Genomic DNA, 20,089 nt, shown 5'->3' with positions numbered 1-20,089 from the left:
CTGTTCCATTACCAGTGGTTTGTCAAAAGCAGTCTCCTTTGTGAATACCTTCCGAAAGCATCCATTCATAGCCTCTGCCATTTCCTGGGATCTTCACTGCATACTCCATTTACTTCTAAACTTTCAATACTTTCTCTATTTTTGATGTTGTTGTTCACATGTCTGTAAAAAGCCTTGGTTGGTCTTTACATTTATCAATTATATCCTTTTCTTGTTTCTTTCTTTCTTCTCTTCTAATCAACACATATTCATTTCTTGCTCTTTTGTAACTTTCCCACTGCTTAATCCGTCTTTTCCTTCTCCACCTCTTCCATGCATCCTCTTTTCTTGTTCTAGCCTTTTCACATCTATCGTTAAACCAGTCCTGCTTTCCAACTTCTCTATGTTGTCTTATTGGTACAAATTTTTCTCACCTTCTTTGTATATTTTTATAAATTCCTTCCACTTTTCATTTGCTCCTTAGCACTCTTGAATTTCATCCAATTTGTCTCTTGAAAGAATTTCTTTAGGTTTCCAAAATCTGTCTTGGCATAATTCCATCTTCCCACTTTATATTCTTCATTTCTTCTAGATTTCTCTCGTCTATCACCTTGAACTCCAAAACTGCATGATCACTCTTGCTAAAGGGCACTCCACCCTCATCTCCTCAATGACCATTGGCTCTGTACTAAAGACCAAGTCCAGTCTTGACGATGCTCCCTCTCCTCCAAACCTAGTATCTTCTTTGACCCACTGAGTTAACACATTTTCCATTGCCAGTGTCAATAGTGTATTTCCCATGTTGTCTCTGATCCTTCCATTGACCAGTCCTCCCAACACACCTCTTTACAATTAAAATCTCCCATCATTATAGTTCGTTCACAGCCACCCAACATTTCTTCCAGACATGTTCCTGTATCACTTATCATTTCTTCATATTCCTGTACTGACCATGCATTTGTCTTAGGTGGTACGTACACCACTATGTAGTGCCTCTTTTTTCCTTCATTAGTTTCTGCTCTGATCTTTAGCACTTCTGCCTTTCCCATACCTTTTTTCACTTGATCCACCTTTATATCTTTTTTAACCAGCAACATCACTCCTCCTCCCATCTTACCTACTCTATTTCTTTTCCAAACGTTATATTTCCTTCTCCAACCTTCATCAGGTCTTCTCCTCTCTCAGTTTTGTTTCAGTAAGACCCACAATATCTGGGTTCTTGTCCTCAAGTAATCGTTGAGTTCTAAAATCCCCGATATCACTCCATTTATGTTGGAATACATTACATTTCGCTCATATGTAAGTTTCTTTAGTCCTTTCTTGCTGTACTTTTCTGGGTTATGAAGTGTGTGTGTGTGTGTGTGTGTGTGTGTGTGTGTGTGTGTGTGTGTGAAGGAGTGAATAGAGGCAATGAGTGGAGGGTAGACAAATCAGTAAAGAAAAATAAGGGTGAAGAATGAACTCTTGTCAAATATAACACACAAACCTTCAATTTCTTCATCTTGTCTTATGAAATACAAGATAACACACACACACATTGGATAAGTGTAGATATGGAGACGGGACCACACGAGCATAAAGCCCAGGCCCTGTAAAACTACAACTAGGTAAATACAACTAGGTAAATACACATACACACACACACACATACACACACACACACCTTCCTTCTTCCTCTTGCGGTCTCGAATGATGTGTGCCTTGAGAGACTCCCACATGGCACGGCTCATCTTGGCACGTTCCACCATCACCACAGGGGTGTAGCGCCGGTCACTGCCCTCACCCCCTCGCCCTCTCTTCTCTGCCTCTGCAAATTTCACCATCGCTCTGCAGAGGTGACGGCAAAGCTTCAGGTGATGAGTGTGGTAGTGTATTGAGTGGTAGTGTTTGGTGTGTGCTGGGGTGTAGTTGGGTGGTAGTGTGTTGGGTGTGTGCTGGAGCGTGGTAGTGTTTGGTGGGTGATGGGGTGTGGTAGTGTCTTGGGTGTGTGGTGGTGATGGAGGTCCTTCACTGGAGATACAAAATAAAGTGGCAAAATTGATGAGGTGTTGTGGTGTTTGGGTAATGAGGCAGCCAACACCAGAATATAAATTAGTGTTGTAAGGAATGAGCATTAAATAGTACAGTATAGGATGTTTAAAAAGGGTAATGGAGGTCTTTCAGTGGTACAGGAGATGCAAAAAAATAAAGCTAGCAAATAAAATCCATTGTGATTAGGTGGTGGGGCAGCCAGAATATCAATTAGTGTTGCGATGAATTGGCATCAAGTGGTAAAGGGTGTTTAACAAGGGTGATGGAGCTTCTTTAGTGGCACAGGAGATACAAAATAGTGGGAAAATTGTTCAGGTGTTGAGATCTCCATGTGGTGAAGCAGCCAGAACATAAATTAGTGCTGAGGTGAATAGACATTTAGTGGTATAAGGTAAGGTGGAAGATGAAACAGTGGACACAAGATTAATTCTTTCACTGCTACTTGAGATATTGTTGCTTAATCACTAGCCAAAGTGGGACATTTCTTCTTGTTTGACAGTCACCTCTAAACATTACCCTGGATAGAAATTGCAAAACCTGTCCTTCTAATTTTGTAATCCTATCCTTTCTTGAAGATGCTTATAAAAATTTCATACATTGTTTTTGTAGATACTTATAAAATATTATAGTCTATGTTATTTTTAGAAATGCTTGTAAAAATTGCACACTTTGTTTTTAGTGTTGAGAAATGTTATTGGAAGGAAAGGGTTTATGTACAAATTCAAGACTATCTCAAGGTACAATAAGCTGACTTTTAAAACCATGAGCAGCACAACTTTACCCCTGAGATCAAATAACTAGTCTAAATTTAACTTAACTTAACCCTCAAATGAAAATGCTAATGTTATTTCAGTGTTTTTTAGATATTTTAAGTTCCCACATCAATTTATAAGACAATAAATTCTACAAACCTCTCTCTCTCTCTCTGAACTTCACACAGCAGAATCTGAAACCAAATCAAAACTTCAACAAACATTTCAGTATTATTTCAGTTTTGCCAATCTCAGCATGGCTTTTCTTATCCTCATCAGATAGTTTTCCATCCCAACTGATCTGAACCCCATCCCCATACACACCAACTGCAAATTATTGATAAAGATTATGGCAATTTCTAAAAGATTTATCTGTTTTGGGGATAAGCAAGGTGACTCCCTGCTGTGACAATACTGGAAAGTGACACACCCACACTGTAATAGACAGACAGTAAGACAATAACTGATCTTAAGGTTTGATGTTTTTTTTAATGTAAGAGGGGGAAATCTGGCCTAAAGGGCAACAAAAACAAATAAAAAAAAAGGCCCACTTAGATGCCAGTCCCTGAGCAGGTCCAAGAGTTAGGCAAAAGAATGGGATAAATGTCTTGAAACCTTCCTCTTAAATGAGTTCAGATGATAGGAAGATGGAAAAACAGAAGCAGGCAGGGAGTTCCAGAGTTTACCAGAGAAAGGGATGAATGACTGAGAGTAACGGAACCTTAACTCTTGCATTAGTGGGGGGTTGCGAAATGATTTATGGGGGTTGAAAGAGAAGCAAGCCCATCCTTCCCATTAGTAATGGTAAGTTGTTCAGCCTTTAAAGACGGTGAGAGAGAGAGAGAGAGAGAGAGAGAGAGAGAGAGAGAGAGAGAGAGAGAGAGAGAGAGAGAGAGAGAGAGAGAGAGATACATACGTGTAAGTACATACGCATACATACACATACATAGAAAGGCAAGCAGATACACAGAGACAACGAAATGCATCATAGGGATTGACAGAAATTCGTTGTTGTTGGGAGAGTGGGTCACCACTCTGTCAGAGTAATTTGTAGGGGGTCGCAGCCAAAAAAAGTTTGAGAACCACTGCTCTAAGGGGTGGTTGGGGAGGACTGGCTAGGGAGTGTTACTGCTGTGTTACTTATTTGTAAGCAGCAAACCATTATTTTCCAGTACATTTTAGTTTCAGTTTGTCTTTTATTAATCTGTTTTTCATCCTTATTGCAGACATTAACTTCTAAAGAGGAGAGGGTCAGTAAGAGTAAAAAAAAACCGAAATAATAATAAGGAAAAAAAAAAAACATTCATGACAGGAAAAAAATAACAAGCAGACTAATTTTAAAACAAGCTAATAATACTATAAATAAATAAATAAATTGCTTCGGCCAGAAATGGAGTGACTGGTGAAAGCGTGAAATTATAACGAGTTATTTACAACAAAACTTTGAGCAAAATTGGAAAAAAATAATAACTAACAATAATACGTAAACTTATAGCAAAATGACACACACAGCGAAAAAGAAGAGAAAATTCGGATAACCACAACTGAGAGAGAGAGAGAGAGAGAGAGAGAGAGAGAGAGAGAGAGAGCTAACCCAACCACTAATCACATCCAAACAATAATAAACCGAGAACACAACATCCCTTAATCCTTCTTATCTCCTCCTCTACACCACCCAGGCGCCCTTACCAGTGACCTGAACACCATTACGCCCCCAACATCCCGCCCACACCACCCCAGGGACACTCACAGCTCAGGGAATAAGGGAAATGTATTTGGTAATTGTCTTGTTTTCTTCTGCGTCTTCCTCTTCTTCCTCTTGTGGTGTTAATAGCCCTTGGCCCCTTGGCTCGTTTTGTATACTTTTTAGTCTCGTACTAGCTCGTTTTGCTTTTTTACCTTTTGCAATTTTAATTATTTTATTATTTTTCTGTATGAAATGGTATTTTTGTATGTCGTTGTGTTACTCATTTACATTTTTTTTAGAATTGTTGTTGTTGTTGTTGTTTATGTTTGTTTTGCTATTTTTTCTTCTTTATATCCTTATTTATTTGCACTTAGTTATCGTTTATCCATTTACAATAATACATAATTTATTTTTTCTACAAAGTATTGCCTAAATAAAGCCATTGAACTGCAAAATAATGATATTTTCAATGACAAGTTATAGTAAAATATCGAGATATGAAAATAAAATTTATTTAAAGAGTAAAAGAAATACTCAATAAATTATAAAGCTTATTATAATTTACATAACTACTGTATTTCTTATTTTTAAATTTGTCCATTAAGTTTGAGAAAAGTGAAAAGCATTGTCTAAAATATCGAGATAACAAGCCCCCTAACACACTCGTCTCACACTGGACGCACATAAGGCATCATAGACAGGAGCCGAGGAAGGGGCGTAGGTAGGTGAGTGTTGGCCAGACTCACCTGTACACTTTAATTAACTATTCCTGCTCAGGTAGACACGTGATTTTCTTTTATATAATAGGAAATAACTTTCGTGTCCTAATTTTCAGACGTTGACTTTATTTCTGGGCAAAATGTGATGTCTTTTGAAATCAGGATGTGGGTAATGAGTGAATCACATGTAGTTAAAGGGTTAAAGGTATTTAAACATGACTTTACCTTGACAACTGTGACCTGAGATGAAAGCGCGGGTAATATGGAACTAGCGTGTTGGGTTTTCATAACAAGCCTAAATCGAGTTAAGTCTAGATTGAGTTAATTATTTAATCCATTAAGTACCATAACGCGTTTCCATTTTTATTTTGTTTACTATTTGGCGATTTTATATAGCTTCAGGAACTCATGTGGGGATTAGAATAGTGGAGACTCTGGCCATTAATCTTTCGACCTCCATAAACCCTTCCTAATGTCAATAAAATCGTCTTAACATATCCAAAACTCATGATAAAAATGCGTCTCAGTACTGATAGGGTTAAAAGCGGCTCATCATGTATTGTATTGCCGCTCCTCTCCAGAAGGTGGGACAGGGGACCAAATAGGCCAAATTAGGGAAACCTCAAAAGTCCAAGGACAGAACTGCCGCTATTGTGTGAAATCCCGGAGAACATGGAGATAACCTCAGTCTCTACCCCCGAGGTTAATACTTGCATATCAGATGAAATTAAGGTTGCAGAATGTTATACAATATATATAAACTTCCAGAAACATAGTGAAGATATAAAAGTAGAAGGTTGGTAAAAATTAAGAAAAGGCGTGTGGTCGTGCTGTTCATGTTGTGATGGTTTGATGTTGCTGCCAGCATCCTCACCTAGCTAGACCTAAACAAACAAGAAGTGTCAACATAGTTAAGGATATTCATGGTAAGAGCGAGATAAAAAAAACACGGCAGCCACGACATCGAGAACAGCTGGGCTGCCTGATTTCATATTTACCAATCTTTTACCTTGTTTGTTATTGCTGTAATACAGTGATTCCCAACCTGTGTTATGTGAAGGATTTCCAGCTTGTATATGAGTAAGTTGGGGATCTTATATATAATTTTAGTTAAATTGAATTAATTAATTTCTCAGAAAAATTATTATTGCCTTATACAAGATAATTTGGCATTGATCAGCTGGTGGAGCAAAATAGATGTATCCCTTGCATTAAACAGAGTTGTGTTGCTTGTTGTTTGTTCATTTGTATGTTCTACTTGTGAATAAATTGATATTTGCTGGTATTGAGTTCTTCTGGAACCAGGTTGTACGTAGGGACTGTACCACACCTCCAAGTGGTACTCACTCAGGAAAAGTTTGTTAACCACTGCTTTAATAAGTTTTCTGTAAGTTGATATGTATTCTATGATATTCGGCAACCTTAATTGTATTTGACATGGAAGCATTAGCCTCAGGAGAACAGGTTGAGGTTATCTTCATATTATTCAAAATCTCTAGAAGATACCTAGTCAACAAACAGGGAATATCCACATGTCACTCCCACTACCTAGTCTCATATCCCATCCTTTTGGTTTATGGACCTCCTCCTTACTGGGTGATGGCACCACTGAGTGTCCAACACTCCATTAATTTTAGCAACACATTGTGCCATCATAGAAAGCATCTTACTTATAGAACTGCACAAAAATATCATTGGTATTTGAATGAATGTTTTCTATGCTTGGCTGCCATTATGACAGTGTGTAGTGGAACTAGTGGTGCAAATGGCCTTTTTGTGATGTGGTGCAAGGCAGACCACGTCATGTTACTGCAATGTAACCCTGCATGACCCAGCACAAAGCCCCTCACACATGTTGTACAGTGCTGAGCTTATTTCCATATTACATTCATCTGACTTGTTTAACAAAAGCCAGGAACATTGATTTCCCAGTTCTCAAGCACTACTAGCTTTACCAGGGATGATGTATTCTTCCACTCCAACCAAAGATCTCGGTTCAAGTATATATATTTATTTAACTACTTAATTTGTCAGCCTCTAGATTACAATATCATTTGATATCTTTCTCCTAAGTTCTTACTGATCTCAAAAACAGGTATATACCTAGTTTTATTTAGAAATAAAAAAAATAATATCAACTTATACATTCAATTTGCCTCAAAGATGTTCTGACTGAATAATTTTGTGTGATAATTCCTGAATGATTACATTTTTATCTCTCTTCTGTATCATTTAGTTTTCTTGACTTTTTGTCCCATGACAACATGAACTTGGGAACATGTATATACATGAGGCAATAGTCTTCCTGTCTTGTACAAGGAATACACTTGTTATCAGTGACAATGCTGCTGCTTTGCACACACTGACTCACACACATCAGTCAATAGACACACCTGACATCTGACTGGCCACTCTATCAGCACAAGTGATAAGGCAGTGGGAGGAAGTGGCAAAGAGGTGGCAAGGGTCAGTGGCTGCAGGACTCAACAAGATAGTAATGCAAGTCGGTTTATCTTGATGGTGTAAGAGTTATTTATATATATACCATGTGGGCTTTTCACGGGAATTTCTGGGCTAAAGGGAGTACTTTTTGGGATACCTCCTATTTCAAAGCCCACCCGCTAGGAAACCATTGCCCCAAGTGAGGAAGCCCAACCTACACTCAGACCGTTGACAGGATTCGAACCTGTGCGCTCGGACCCCAAAGCACACACGGTTCCACAGTACCACGGCGGTACAGCAGTGCTCAGGGTCGATGGTCAGGATAGGACAAGAAGTAATGACTCTAAACTGTATAACATTAGATACAGTAGTGGCTGAATGGAATTGAGTCAGTAATGAAGTTGGTGGTGCTGTAGGGTGAGTAGGGAGCTTCAAAAGATGATGAGGCAGGTTTATGGATGGAGATGATACTGGAAACAGGCATATTCTATACATGTAGGTTAGATGTCTTCCTATGCCAACCCTTAATTGTCTTGTTTGTGTGTTGCCTCAAGTTTGTTTTATCAGTGTTGTCTCTCCTTCCTTCCTTTGTTTAACATGTGGAAGGGATTGATGGGTTGATGAGTCAGGTGTGGTTTATACAGGGACTGCCATGCATAGGTGGGCATTATTGGTTATCAAATAATTATTGTTTCTGCATTACTAATTCATCAGTGTTGTCGATATGTTTGGTTCTAAACTATCAAAAACTGATTATTTTAGTTTTTGGAAGTATGATCATGTTGGAGATTTAGCTTTCAAAATCAAATTAATTGATTTACTTGAAACAATACTTTTCATCAGTGAAGAGACAAAATAAACATGGAATTGGAAGTTTTTTAGTTTTCTAAGATAAAAATGAAATTAAAGATATGATTTATCAGTTTCTTACAAAAAAAAAGTCAGTTCAGTATCATTATCACTAGTATCTATCAGAATGTTGGATTTCCTGATTTATTAGTTATCACAATAGTGGATGGGCATTATTGTGATGACTTGCACTGATTTACTGCAATAACAATTACAGATTATGTGTTTTCAAATTAGTATTTTCATGTGTTAGTGATTTATTAGTATCACCAATACTTTTGGTTTCAAGGTAGCAATTCTTGATAACTTTTATTTCTGAAATATGAGTATGTTGAATTTTTAAATTTTCAAAATCAAATGTAGTTATTTTACTTAAAACAATAGTTTTAAGTTTTCAAAGATAAGATACAAGTAAAGATTTGGATTTGTCAAGTTTATTCATAATATCAGTATCGTATCAATATCAAAATTTTGGACATTGATTTATCAGTTATTGGTTATCGGGGAGTAAATTCATCGCCAATATGGTTAGCAACAATGATTGATGAGTTTTCATTATAGCCTTTTCTTTATCATGCCAAGCTATGGTTATTAACTATCGGGCAGTAAGCTTTTATCAGTTATTGCTGGTAAGGTTATCAATATTGTTTTATGAATTACACATGATAATTTTTTTTCATTATTTCACCCATTAATGGTGCCACATGTAGGCTTGATAGATTCCCACACCAACCATTGCTTCCTCACCACCATCACCACTACCACTACTAACACCACCACCACCACCACTATCACTACTACTACTGCTACTAACCACACCTCCTCCCCAGCCAGACACACACAACCACCTTCCTTGGGCTTGGAATTGATCTGGTCGGGAAGGAGGTCAGGATGAACCGGAGGCGCGGTCCTAACCGTCGGTTCAATGAGGCGCAGGTCAGTGAGGAGCTGAAGATCACCATTGCACTCGCCCTCAAGAAGCTCACACAGAATGAAGACCAGAAAGGTGAGTGTTGTTGCTGCTGCTGTTGTGTTTATTATCTATTACCTAATATTACCACTTATTGTTGTTGATATTGTTATTGTTGTTGTTGTTGTTTCCATCAATACTATAATGCTAACGATTTTTTCTTCTACTACTACTACTATTATTATTATTATTATTATTATTATTATTATTATTATTATTATTATTATTATTATTATTGTTATTATTTTTATTATCACATTATTACTGTCTGATACTCATAGTTATTATTGTTGTTGCTGTCAATACTGCTACTACTGTAACTGTCTTTATTGTACGTACTTTTATCATTGTTGTTACAGTATTATTGTTTCATTATTATTATTATCCTTACTTTTATTATCATCATTGTTGTTGTTATTGCTATATCTATTGACAAAACTGCCATAAATATGGAATTATAATAGTTTCTCTCTCTCTCTCTCTCTCTCTCTCTCTCTCTCTCTCTCTCTCTCTCTCTCTCTCTCTCTCTGAACAGAGCTGGAGTTGCCGTCCTCTCTCACATCGGAGGAGAGGAAGTACATTCACTTTCTCTCCCAGCAGATGGGGTTCAAGAGCAAAAGCAGAGGGTTAGTGTCAGCACTGTGTGTGTGTGTGTGTGTGTGTGTGTGTGTGTGTGTGTGTGTGTGTGTGTGTGTGTGTGTGTGTTACCTTTATTTGTTGTGTTATGATGTGTATAGGAATTCAGATTACACTGGTGCCAAATTCTCTTGTTTGGTCACACACACACACACACACACACACACACACACACACACACACACACACACACACACAAGGTTACTGTGGAAATTTGAACAAAATGAAGGACTAAAGGGAGGACTTCTGAAATGGATGGCTGACTTTCTAAAGACAAAGAAATGAGAACAATTATAAGAGATAAAAAAATGATCCTGGAAGTGGAGTTCTGCAGGAGTCAGTATTAGCACCAGTAATGTTTGCAGTACATGTGAACAATATGCCAGAAAATATAGACAGTCACATCAGTCTGTTTGCAGATGATGCTGAATTAATGAGGAGGGTGAACTGAAGAGAAGATTGTGAGGCGCTGCAACAAGACTTGGATAAAATAGCAGAATGGTCACTCACATGGGAAATGGAATTTAGTACAAAAAATGCAGCATATTAGAATTTGGAATGAGCCAAAGAATGCCGAAAGGAGTTTACTTAAAGGGGAATGAAAAAATTAAGAAGAAGTCTGAAGAAAAAGACTTAGGAGTTAACCATTTTAAGAGGGAGGCTTCAAGACATTTGTCACTAGCTTTTGGCTAATTCCTTTCAAATATCTTAGGGAACCTGCAGTTCCTGTGGGCCTTTTTTTCTAGTTTTTTTGTTGCCCATGACAGGTCTCCCACTTGCGTAAAAAAAAAAAAAAATTGTGAATAACTTGTCATCAGAAAAGTACATAAATAGAATTACAGGAAGTGCCTATGAACTTTTGAGAAATATAAAGGTGGCATTCACCTAAATAGACAAAAATATGTTTAAGAAACTGTTAACAATTCTAATATGCCCAAAATTATAATATGCAGCTACAGTGTAGTCACTAAACAAAAAGAAACACATAAGGAAGCAAGAGAGAATACAGAAAGCATCAACAAAGCTTCCTCCCCCAGTTTTATTTTTTTTTTTTTTTTTTTTTATTTATTTATTTATTTTTTATGGTAAGGCCTATAGCACCTGTAGGCACACTTGAAGAGTGTATGGGAAGCGCTGTTCAGCTTCCGCTCATTAGTGGCGCAGGCAATTTTATTTATAGTGGTACCCATATTAGGGCCCATATCACCCCCGAAGCTCATCTTAGGTGTAACCACCTAGAACCTGGGTATCATGGTGACATGTAGGTAACTTTAAACCACTCGACAAATGGCAAAGTGTTTAAGGCTGTACGTGGTGGGATTCGAACCTACGTGTGGACAATTGCCCGATCCCACGCTCACCACCTTATCCACTATGCCACCGCCTTCCTAAAGTTAACAGTCATATGACGTAAGGCTGCGAATATTAGGCATTACAACCTTAGAACAGAGAAGAGAAAGAGGAGATCTAATAGTGTACAGAGTGATCAATGGACCGGAAAAATTAGACAGAGAAGACTTACCAATCTGGGACAACAGTGACACAAGAGAACATGGAGAAAAATGAAGAAAGGACAACTGCAGGAGAGATATCAAGAAATTCAGCTTTCCACAAAGATGTGTCGAGGTGTGGAACGGTTTAGATAAGAGAGTCGTTGAAGCAAAGACAACCAATAAGTTCAAAGAAATGGATTTGCATAGATATGGAGACGGAACAGCACCACCATAGCTCTTTTTCCTGTATGTTACAACTAGGTAAATACACACACACACACATATATATAAATGACATGCCAGAGGGAGTGAACAGCTACATAAATATGTTTGCGGACGATGCGAAACTGTGCAGAGTCATAAAACAAAAAGAGGATTGTGAAATATTGCAGGAAGACTTAAACAAGATCTGGAAATGGAGTAAAAAATGGGAGATGGAATTCAATGTGGACAAAAGCCATGTCATGGAAATGGGAAAAAGTGAAAGACGACCAGTGGGAATCTATAAGATGGAAGATGGAGTAGAACTAGAAAAAGTAAAAAAGGAAAAGGACTTAGGAGTGACGATGGAAGAAAACAATCAACCGGTAAGCCATATTGATAGAATTTTCAGAGAGACATAATTTGCTAAGGAATATTGGAGTAGCATTTCACTACATGGACAAAGAAATGATGAAGAAATTGATAAGTACTAAAATAAGACCTAGATTGGAATATGCAGGAGTTGTGTGGACCCCCCATAAAAAGAAACACATAAGGAAATTGGAGAGACTACAAAAAATGGCTACAAGAATGGTTCCAGAATTTAAAGGGATGGCATATGAGGAGAGACTAAAAGCTATTGATCTACCAACCCTGGAACAGAGGAGAGAGAGAGAGGGGATCTGATACAAGTTTATAAATTGATCAATGGAATGGATCAAGTGGATAATGAGAAACTAATCTGGAGAGAAGAATATGACATTAGAAGCACAAGATCGCATAGTAAGAAACTGAGGAAGGGAAGATGTCTGAGAGATGTTGAAAAATATAGTTTCCCGTAAAGATGTGTTGAGACTTGGAACAGTTTGAGTGAGGAAGTGGTATCAGCAAAGAGTGTACATAGTTTTAAAGAAAAATTGGATAAGTGTAGATATGGAGACGGGGCCACACGAGCATAAAGCCCAGGCCCTGTAAAACTACAACTAGGTAAATAAACACTAAGTAGATAAATACATAAATAAGTAAATGAAAACAATATGATAAAAGAAAGAATACATGAAAATTAAGATTGTTTTGCCACTACCACAATACCACATCTCCACCACACCACCTCCACCTCTTCCCTTCCCCAACAACACTACCACAACACCACATCACACAATATTACGTCCCTTCACTACACCACTACAATAACCACCACAAGACTACTTTTTCCTTTCCACTTATACCACATCCCCACACCATCACAATACCATATCACCACAAGACCACCTTCTCCACCTCCTTCCATCCACCATACCACAATACCACATCTCCACACCACCATTGCAGTACCACATCACCACAAGACTACCTTCTCCACCTCCTTCCTTCCACCATACCACAATACCACCGTTGCAATACCACACCACCACACCCACAATACCACATCATCACACCACAAAACCACCTTCTCCACCTCCTTCCTTCCACCAAACTACAATACCACATCTCCACACCACCATTGCAATACCACATCACCACAATACCACCTATCCACTTATACCACATCCCTTCCACACCACCACTACAATATCACATCACCACACCATACCACAATATCCACACCACCTATTCCACCTCCACACAGCAAGGGATCATCTCGGTACCTGACGGTGTACAAGAAGGAGGGCTCCACCATCATGAGCAAGGAGGCACTGGTTACCCTGGCAGATCAGACTCGCTCCACCATCCTCTCCCTCCTCCACCGCTGCCCCGTCACCAACAAGGAGCGGCAGGATCTTCTCTCCGCCACCGAGCGCGACCGACTGATGAACCCCGAGTGTGAGTCTTTTTAGGGCTTTTGTTTTTTGTTTTGTGTTTTGCTATTTTTTCTGCTTCATTTTCTTTTTTTCACTTCTTTCTTTCTCTTATTAATTTATTCTGCTTTTTATTTTGTTTTGTTTTTTGCTCTTTTTCTTTTTGGGTTTCTTTTTTCTCTTCTTTTCTTTCTTTTTCTTATTTATTTTTCTACTCTCTCTCTCTCTCTCTCTCTCTCTCTCTCTCTCTCTCTCTCTCTCTCTCTCTCTCTCTCTCTCTCTCTCTCTTACCACAATGTTGCATCTCTTACTATCTTCTGTTGCTATTTTCAGACTAAATACTCTTCTGATCCTGCTAACTGCATGCCTTCCCTTTTCCCACAGCCTCACTTTCTTCTTTCTTTCACCCCTATTTTGTCCACCTCTCTACCTGCTTTTGTATTTCCATCCTCCTGATTCTTTCAAGGAGGAGGTTTCATGACACTTTTCTCTAAAATTGAACAACTCATATCAGCTGCTTTTAGAGTGGCAGTCTAGTGGATCTTTTTCACTATTGGTTTTTGATGTTCTTGGCCAGAGCCTTTCTTATAGATGTAAATAAAGAAACAAAACAACAATTTACACAAGCTAGAAGATTTAACCTAACCTTATGATCCATGAAAACAAACCAAACCAAACCAAACACAACACAGACACACTACCAAACCTAATCAAACCATGTAAACCCATACAACCAAAACTAACCAAACCAAAGACACTTGTAATCAAAACAAAAACTAAACACAACACACACAAACAAACTTTTGAACCTAACCTAACCATCTGAACTATATAAATCCATGTAGGCAACCAAAACAAAACAAACCAAACACAACATAGACACAAACACACTACCAAAACTAACCTAACCATATTAACTTTGCAGCAATCTAACCAAACCATATGCACCCAAATAACCAAAAAAATATATAAATGAATAAAAATAGTAATAATAATACCTAATAATAATAATAATAATAATAATACAACAGATAAATACACTACTAAACCTAACCTAACCTAGCCTAGTCTAACCATATAAACTCATGCAGCCACACCAAAGACATACAATCAAAACAACACAGACACAAACAAACCACCAAACTTAACCTAACCCACGACCTGTATTGCAGTGCGTGATCTCAGTGTGCTCAGGTCACTAGGGCGGCTGACCCCCGGCCCACCACAGGTACCCCCGCCAGCTGCCCCAAGTGAGGTGGCAGCGGAGGCGAGGAAGCTGCCGGTGTGGGGGATGCGGGAGCAGCTGCTGGCGGCCGTGCACCACAACCAGGTCATCTTGGTGTGTGGTGAGACAGGATCCGGCAAGACCACTCAGGTGAGGATGGACTGAGGGCTACACTCCTACACTACACTCAAAAGTAGATAAGATACCACTCCTACACTACACTCAAGAATAGATAAGTAAAAGGGGTAGATAAGTAGTAATACAGTAAGTCCTCGTTATACGGTGCGTTCCTGAAAACCTTACCGCATATCGAATTTACCGTATACCAAACCCATTATAACATGTAATAATAGGGAATGTGTTCCAGTACGTCAAAAGTCACCCCTACAGAAATTAAAATACAGTAATAGGCTCCAAGGGTGGTCAAGTTAAAGTCAGTACTGTGAGTGGCAGGGAGGTGTGGTGTGGATGACGTCATCGCCCCTGCTCCCCTGCGCTGGGCCCTCTCAGATGACATGAGCGGATACCGTATCTGTGAATTTTTCTTACCATATATCGAATCGAAGGTAGTAATTTCCAAATACTGTAACTGTGAATTTACCGGATAAAGAACTACTGTATAACGAGGACTTACTGTAACGATAATTCCCACCCCTATCACAATACCAAATCCCTTTGACCATCTTATCACTTTACTGCATTCCCTCCACCACTACCACACCACCACCACTACAATACCACATCCTTTCCACCACTACCACATTCCTCCACCATACCACCACATCCCTTCCACCACATTACCACTTTACAACATCTCTTCCACCACTACCACATCCCTTCCACCACATTACCACTTTACCACATCCCCTCTACCACTTCATCACTACAGTACTTCATTATCTCCTCCACAATATCTCATTCCTTCCATCTCACTACCACCACAATACTACAGTCCTTCCACCACAATACCACAGTCCTTCCACCACACCACCACTACCAGCAACACATCCCCTCCACCACACCACCACACAATACCACATCTCCAGTTGAAGTTACACAGGTTTTCAAGAGTGTGTGTGGTTCTAGTGACAGATTAATAAAATTTCTACATTATTAGCAGGAGAAGCACTCGACAGAACCTGACTAATCATTTTTACCCTTGTAAGATACTTAAGGGAAAGCTACACATGTTTGTAAGGGTGTTTTTACAGTTTTAGTGACAGATAAACAAAATTTCTACATTATTAACAGGAGAAAAACACTTGAGAACCTGGCTTATCATCATTTTCAATCTTGGAAGGTACTCAGGGGAAAGCTACACTGGTTTGTAAGGGTGTTTTTACAGTTCTAATAACAGATAAACAAATTTTCTACATAATCAATAGGAGAAACACTCTTGAGAACCTGGCTTATCATCTTTTTAGCTTTGGAAGGTACTGAAGGGATAGGTACACTGGTTTTTAGGGATGTTTTTGCAGTTCTAGTGACACAAAAACAAAATTTCTACGTTATTATGTTTAAGGTTTAGGTGACATAATAACAATATTTCTGTACTATTAAGAGGAGAAACACACTTGAGAATCACACTAATAATTTTTGTAACCCTGGGAAATAGTTATGGTGAAGATACACTTTTTTTTTCTTGTGTTTTTACAGTTCTTGTGACAAATGAACTGAATTTTTACCTCATTAACACGAATAACACTTGGGAACCCAGCAAATCATCTCTGTGGAATAGTTGTCATGAAGCTACACTGGTTTTAAGAATGTTTTAAAGTTCTATTGACAGATAAACAATTTCTTCATCATTAACAGGAAAAACACTTGACAACCCGGCTAATTATCTCAGTGGAATAGAATGTTTTTACAGTTGTAGTGACGGATAAGCAAGATTTCTATATTATTAACTGGGAAAAACACTCTTAGGAAGCCAGCTAATGATCTCACTGGCCTTGGAAGATAACTAATAAGAGAAAGGAAAACAATGCATTTTTGACACATTGATATTGTACAGAACCAGTAACATGTTCTCTACCAGTGCAGTCTACCACCACCTATTCTCTCCTGCAGGTGCCACAGATGCTGCTGCAAGAGGCGTCATCACTGGGCAAGCCGTGTCGGATATTCTGCACACAACCACGCCGCCTGTCCGCCCTCACCATTGCAGAGAGGGTGGCGGCCGAGCGTGGGGAGAAGGTCGGCTACACTGTTGGATATCAGATACGTCTCGAAAGCAAGTGAGTTTTGGGGTCGTGTGTGTGTGTGTGTGTGTGTGTGTGTGTATTATCTAGTTGTATTTACCTGGTTGTAGTTTTACAATTTTTCTTTAAAACTATGTACACTCTTTGCTGATACCACTTCCTCACTCAATCTGTTCCAAGTCTCAACACATCTTTGCGGGAAACTAAATTTTTAACATCTCTCAGACATCGTCCCTTCCTTAGTTTCTTACTATGCGATCTTGTGCTTCTAAAGTCATATTCTTCTCTCAGGATCAGTTTCTCATTATCCACTTCATCCATTCTGCCTTTAGTCTCTCCTCATATGCCATCCCTTTAAATTCTGGAACCATTCTTGTAGCCATTTTTGTAGTCTCTAATTTTCTTATGTGTTTCTTTTTATGGGAGTCCACACAACTCCTGCATATTCCAATCTAGGTCTTATTTTAGTACTTATCAATTTCTTCATCATTTCCTTGTCCATATGGTGAAATGCTACTCCAATATTCCTTAGCAAATTATACGTCTCTGAAAATTCTATCAATATGGCTAACCGTTGATTATTTTCTTCCATTGTCACTCCCAAGTCCTTTTCCTTTTTACTTTTCTAGTTCTACTCCATCTCCCATCTTATAGATTCCCACTGGTCGTCTTTCACTTTTTCCCATTTCCATGACATGGCTTTTGTCCACATTGAATTCCATGTGTGTGTGTGTGTGTGTGTGTGTGTGTGTGTGTGTGTGTGTGTGTGTGTATTATCTACAGGTTGAACCCCGCTTTAACGGCACGCTTTACGAATCCCGTGTTTAACGGCAAAATTTCCGTGGGAACATAGTGTTGTCTTTAACAGCATTTCGGCATTTACCGGCATCGCTTAGTACCGATTCCGCCGCACCGATGTACGGCTGGTGTGCCGCTCAACCCACGTGCAGTTTCCGCCACAAGCGTTATTTCCCGCTAGACAGCATAGAGAAGAAGACGTTTACTTTCGTCCTAGTCTTTGTTAGTTCGGTGATATATTTTGGCAAAATGGCTTGAAAAGGCCTGCAGACTTTGGAAAAAGTGGTCCAAGTGAAAAGAAAAAGCGTTTGTCATTGACTATTGCACAGAAAGAACATTAATTTTCGTTTTCTCCTAACCTAACTTTTTATTTTCTATTATTTTCTTATATTTTTAGTATTTATCGGCTTTAACGGCAAAATCGATTTAACGGCAACGGCAAATCCCCGAGCTTGCCGTTAAATCGGGGTTCAACCTGTAGTTGTATTTACCTGGTTGTAGTTTTACAGGGTCTGGGCTTTATGACCTAGAGCAACTGGTGCAGCACCCTACTTGTATTCCTGACCGTCTTGGAGACATGCCCAACATTCTTGATCTCTTCCTCACCTCTAACCCTTCTGCTTATGCTGTCACCCTTTCATCTCCGTTGGCCTCCTCCGATCACAATCTCATTTCTGTATCTTGTCCTATTTTTTCAATCCCTCCGCAGGATCCCCCAAAGCGAAGGTGCCTCTGGCGTTTTGCCTCTGCCAGTTGGGGGGACCTGAGGAGGTATCATGCTGATTTTCCCTGGAATGATTATTGCTTCCGTGTCAGAGACCCATCTCTTTGTGCTGAACGCATAACAGAGGTGTTAGTATCTGGCATGGAGGCGTACATTCCTCATTCTTTTCTCAACCTAAACCTTCTAAACCTTGGTTTAACTCAGCCTGTTCTCGTGCTATACATGATAGAGAGGTTGCCCACAAAAGGTACTTGAGCCTTCCATCTCCTGAATCTCATGCACTTTATATCTCTGCCCGGAATCATGCCAAGTCTGTTCTTCAACTTGCCAAACACTCTTTCATAAATAGGAAATGTCAAAATCTTTCAAACTCAAACTCTCCTCGTGACTTCTGGCATCTAGCCAAAAACATCTCAAATAACTTCACTTCTTCATCTTTCCTCCTTTATTTCATCCTGATGGCACCACTGCCATCTCTTCTGTCTCTAAAGCTGAACTCTTTTCTCAAACCTTTGCTCACAACTCCACCTTGGACGATTCTGGGCTTGTCCTCCCTCTCCTCCTCCCTCTGACTATTTCATGTCTACAATCAAAATTCTTCGTAATGATGTTTTCCATGCCCTTGCTGGCCTAAACCCTCGGAAGGCTTATGGACCTGATGGGGTCCCTCCTATTGTTCTCAAAAACTGTGCTTCTGTGCTTGCACCTTGCCTGGCCAAACTCTTCCAACTTTGTCTATCGACTTCTACCTTTCCTTCCTGCTGGAAGTTCGCCTACATTCAGCCTGTTCCTAAAAAGGGTGACCGTTCTAACCCCTCAAACTACCGTCCTATAGCTTTAATCTCTTGCTTGTCTAAAGTTTTGAATCTATCCTGAATAGGAAGATTCTCAAACATCTGTCACTTCACAATCTTCTGTCTGATCGCCAGTATGGCTTCCGTCAAGGTCGCTCTACTGGTGATCTTCTGGCTTTCCTTACTGAGTCTTGGTCATCCTCTTTTAGAGATTTCGGTGAAACTTTTGCTGTTGCGTTAGACATATCAAAAGCTTTTGATAGAGTCTGGCATAAAGCTTTGATTTCAAAACTGCCCTCCTACGGCTTCTATCCTTCTCTCTGCAACTTTATCTCAAGTTTCCTTTCCGACCGCTCTATTGCTGCTGTGGTAGACGGCTACTGTTCTTCTCCTAAACCTATTAATAGTGGTGTTCCTCAGGGTTCTGTCCTGTCACCCACTCTCTTTCTATTATTCATTAATGACCTTCTTAACCAAACTTCTTGCCCTATCCACTCCTACGCTGATGATACCACCCTACATCTTTCCACGTTCTTTCAGAGACGTCCAACCCTTCAGGAAATTAACAGATCACGCGGGACGCCACGGAACGCCTGACTTCCGATCTTTCTAAAATTTCCGATTGGGGCAGAGAAAATCTAGTAGTTTTCAATGCCTCAAAACTCAATTCCTCCATCTATCAACTCGACACAACCTTCCAGACAACTATCCCTCTTCTTCAATGACACTCAACTGTCTCCCTCTTCCACAATGAATATCCTCGGTCTGTCCTTTGCTCATAATCTTAAC

General features: G+C 39.3%; 2 protein-coding genes across 4 annotated transcripts in view; one reads left to right on the top strand and one right to left on the bottom strand.

Annotated features, from left to right (window-relative positions):
- LOC123518755 (G protein pathway suppressor 2-like) overlaps positions 1-4,622 on the bottom strand; it is a 17,803-nt gene extending 13,181 nt beyond the window's left edge. Inside the window, exons 1-3 of one of the 3 annotated variants that reach the window (XM_045279765.1) lie at positions 4,513-4,622; positions 2,922-2,956; positions 1,643-1,806 (exon numbers count right to left, since the gene is read on the bottom strand). In XM_045279765.1, coding sequence (XP_045135700.1) covers positions 1,643-1,802 — 160 coding nt within the window. In that variant the 5' untranslated portion in view covers positions 1,803-1,806; positions 2,922-2,956; positions 4,513-4,622. Of the gene's footprint in view, positions 1-1,642; positions 1,807-2,921; positions 2,957-4,451; positions 4,485-4,512 lie in introns of those variants that run through there. The other 2 variants (XM_045279759.1, XM_045279770.1) reach the window with 2 other exon arrangements.
- Positions 4,623-5,107: 485 nt separating this feature from the next.
- The window catches only part of LOC123518711 (3'-5' RNA helicase YTHDC2-like), a 61,133-nt gene continuing 46,151 nt past the window's right edge, over positions 5,108-20,089 (top strand). Inside the window, 6 exon segments of the mRNA XM_045279714.1 lie at positions 5,108-5,170; positions 9,290-9,465; positions 9,965-10,055; positions 13,390-13,583; positions 14,731-14,933; positions 16,854-17,020. Coding sequence (XP_045135649.1) covers positions 9,351-9,465; positions 9,965-10,055; positions 13,390-13,583; positions 14,731-14,933; positions 16,854-17,020 — 770 coding nt within the window. The 5' untranslated portion in view covers positions 5,108-5,170; positions 9,290-9,350.

The sequence above is a fragment of the Portunus trituberculatus genome, chromosome 6 (assembly GCF_017591435.1).
Source record: "Portunus trituberculatus isolate SZX2019 chromosome 6, ASM1759143v1, whole genome shotgun sequence".
Classification (NCBI taxonomy): Eukaryota; Metazoa; Arthropoda; class Malacostraca; order Decapoda; family Portunidae; genus Portunus; species Portunus trituberculatus.
This window is presented reverse-complemented; position numbering and strand designations above follow the sequence as displayed.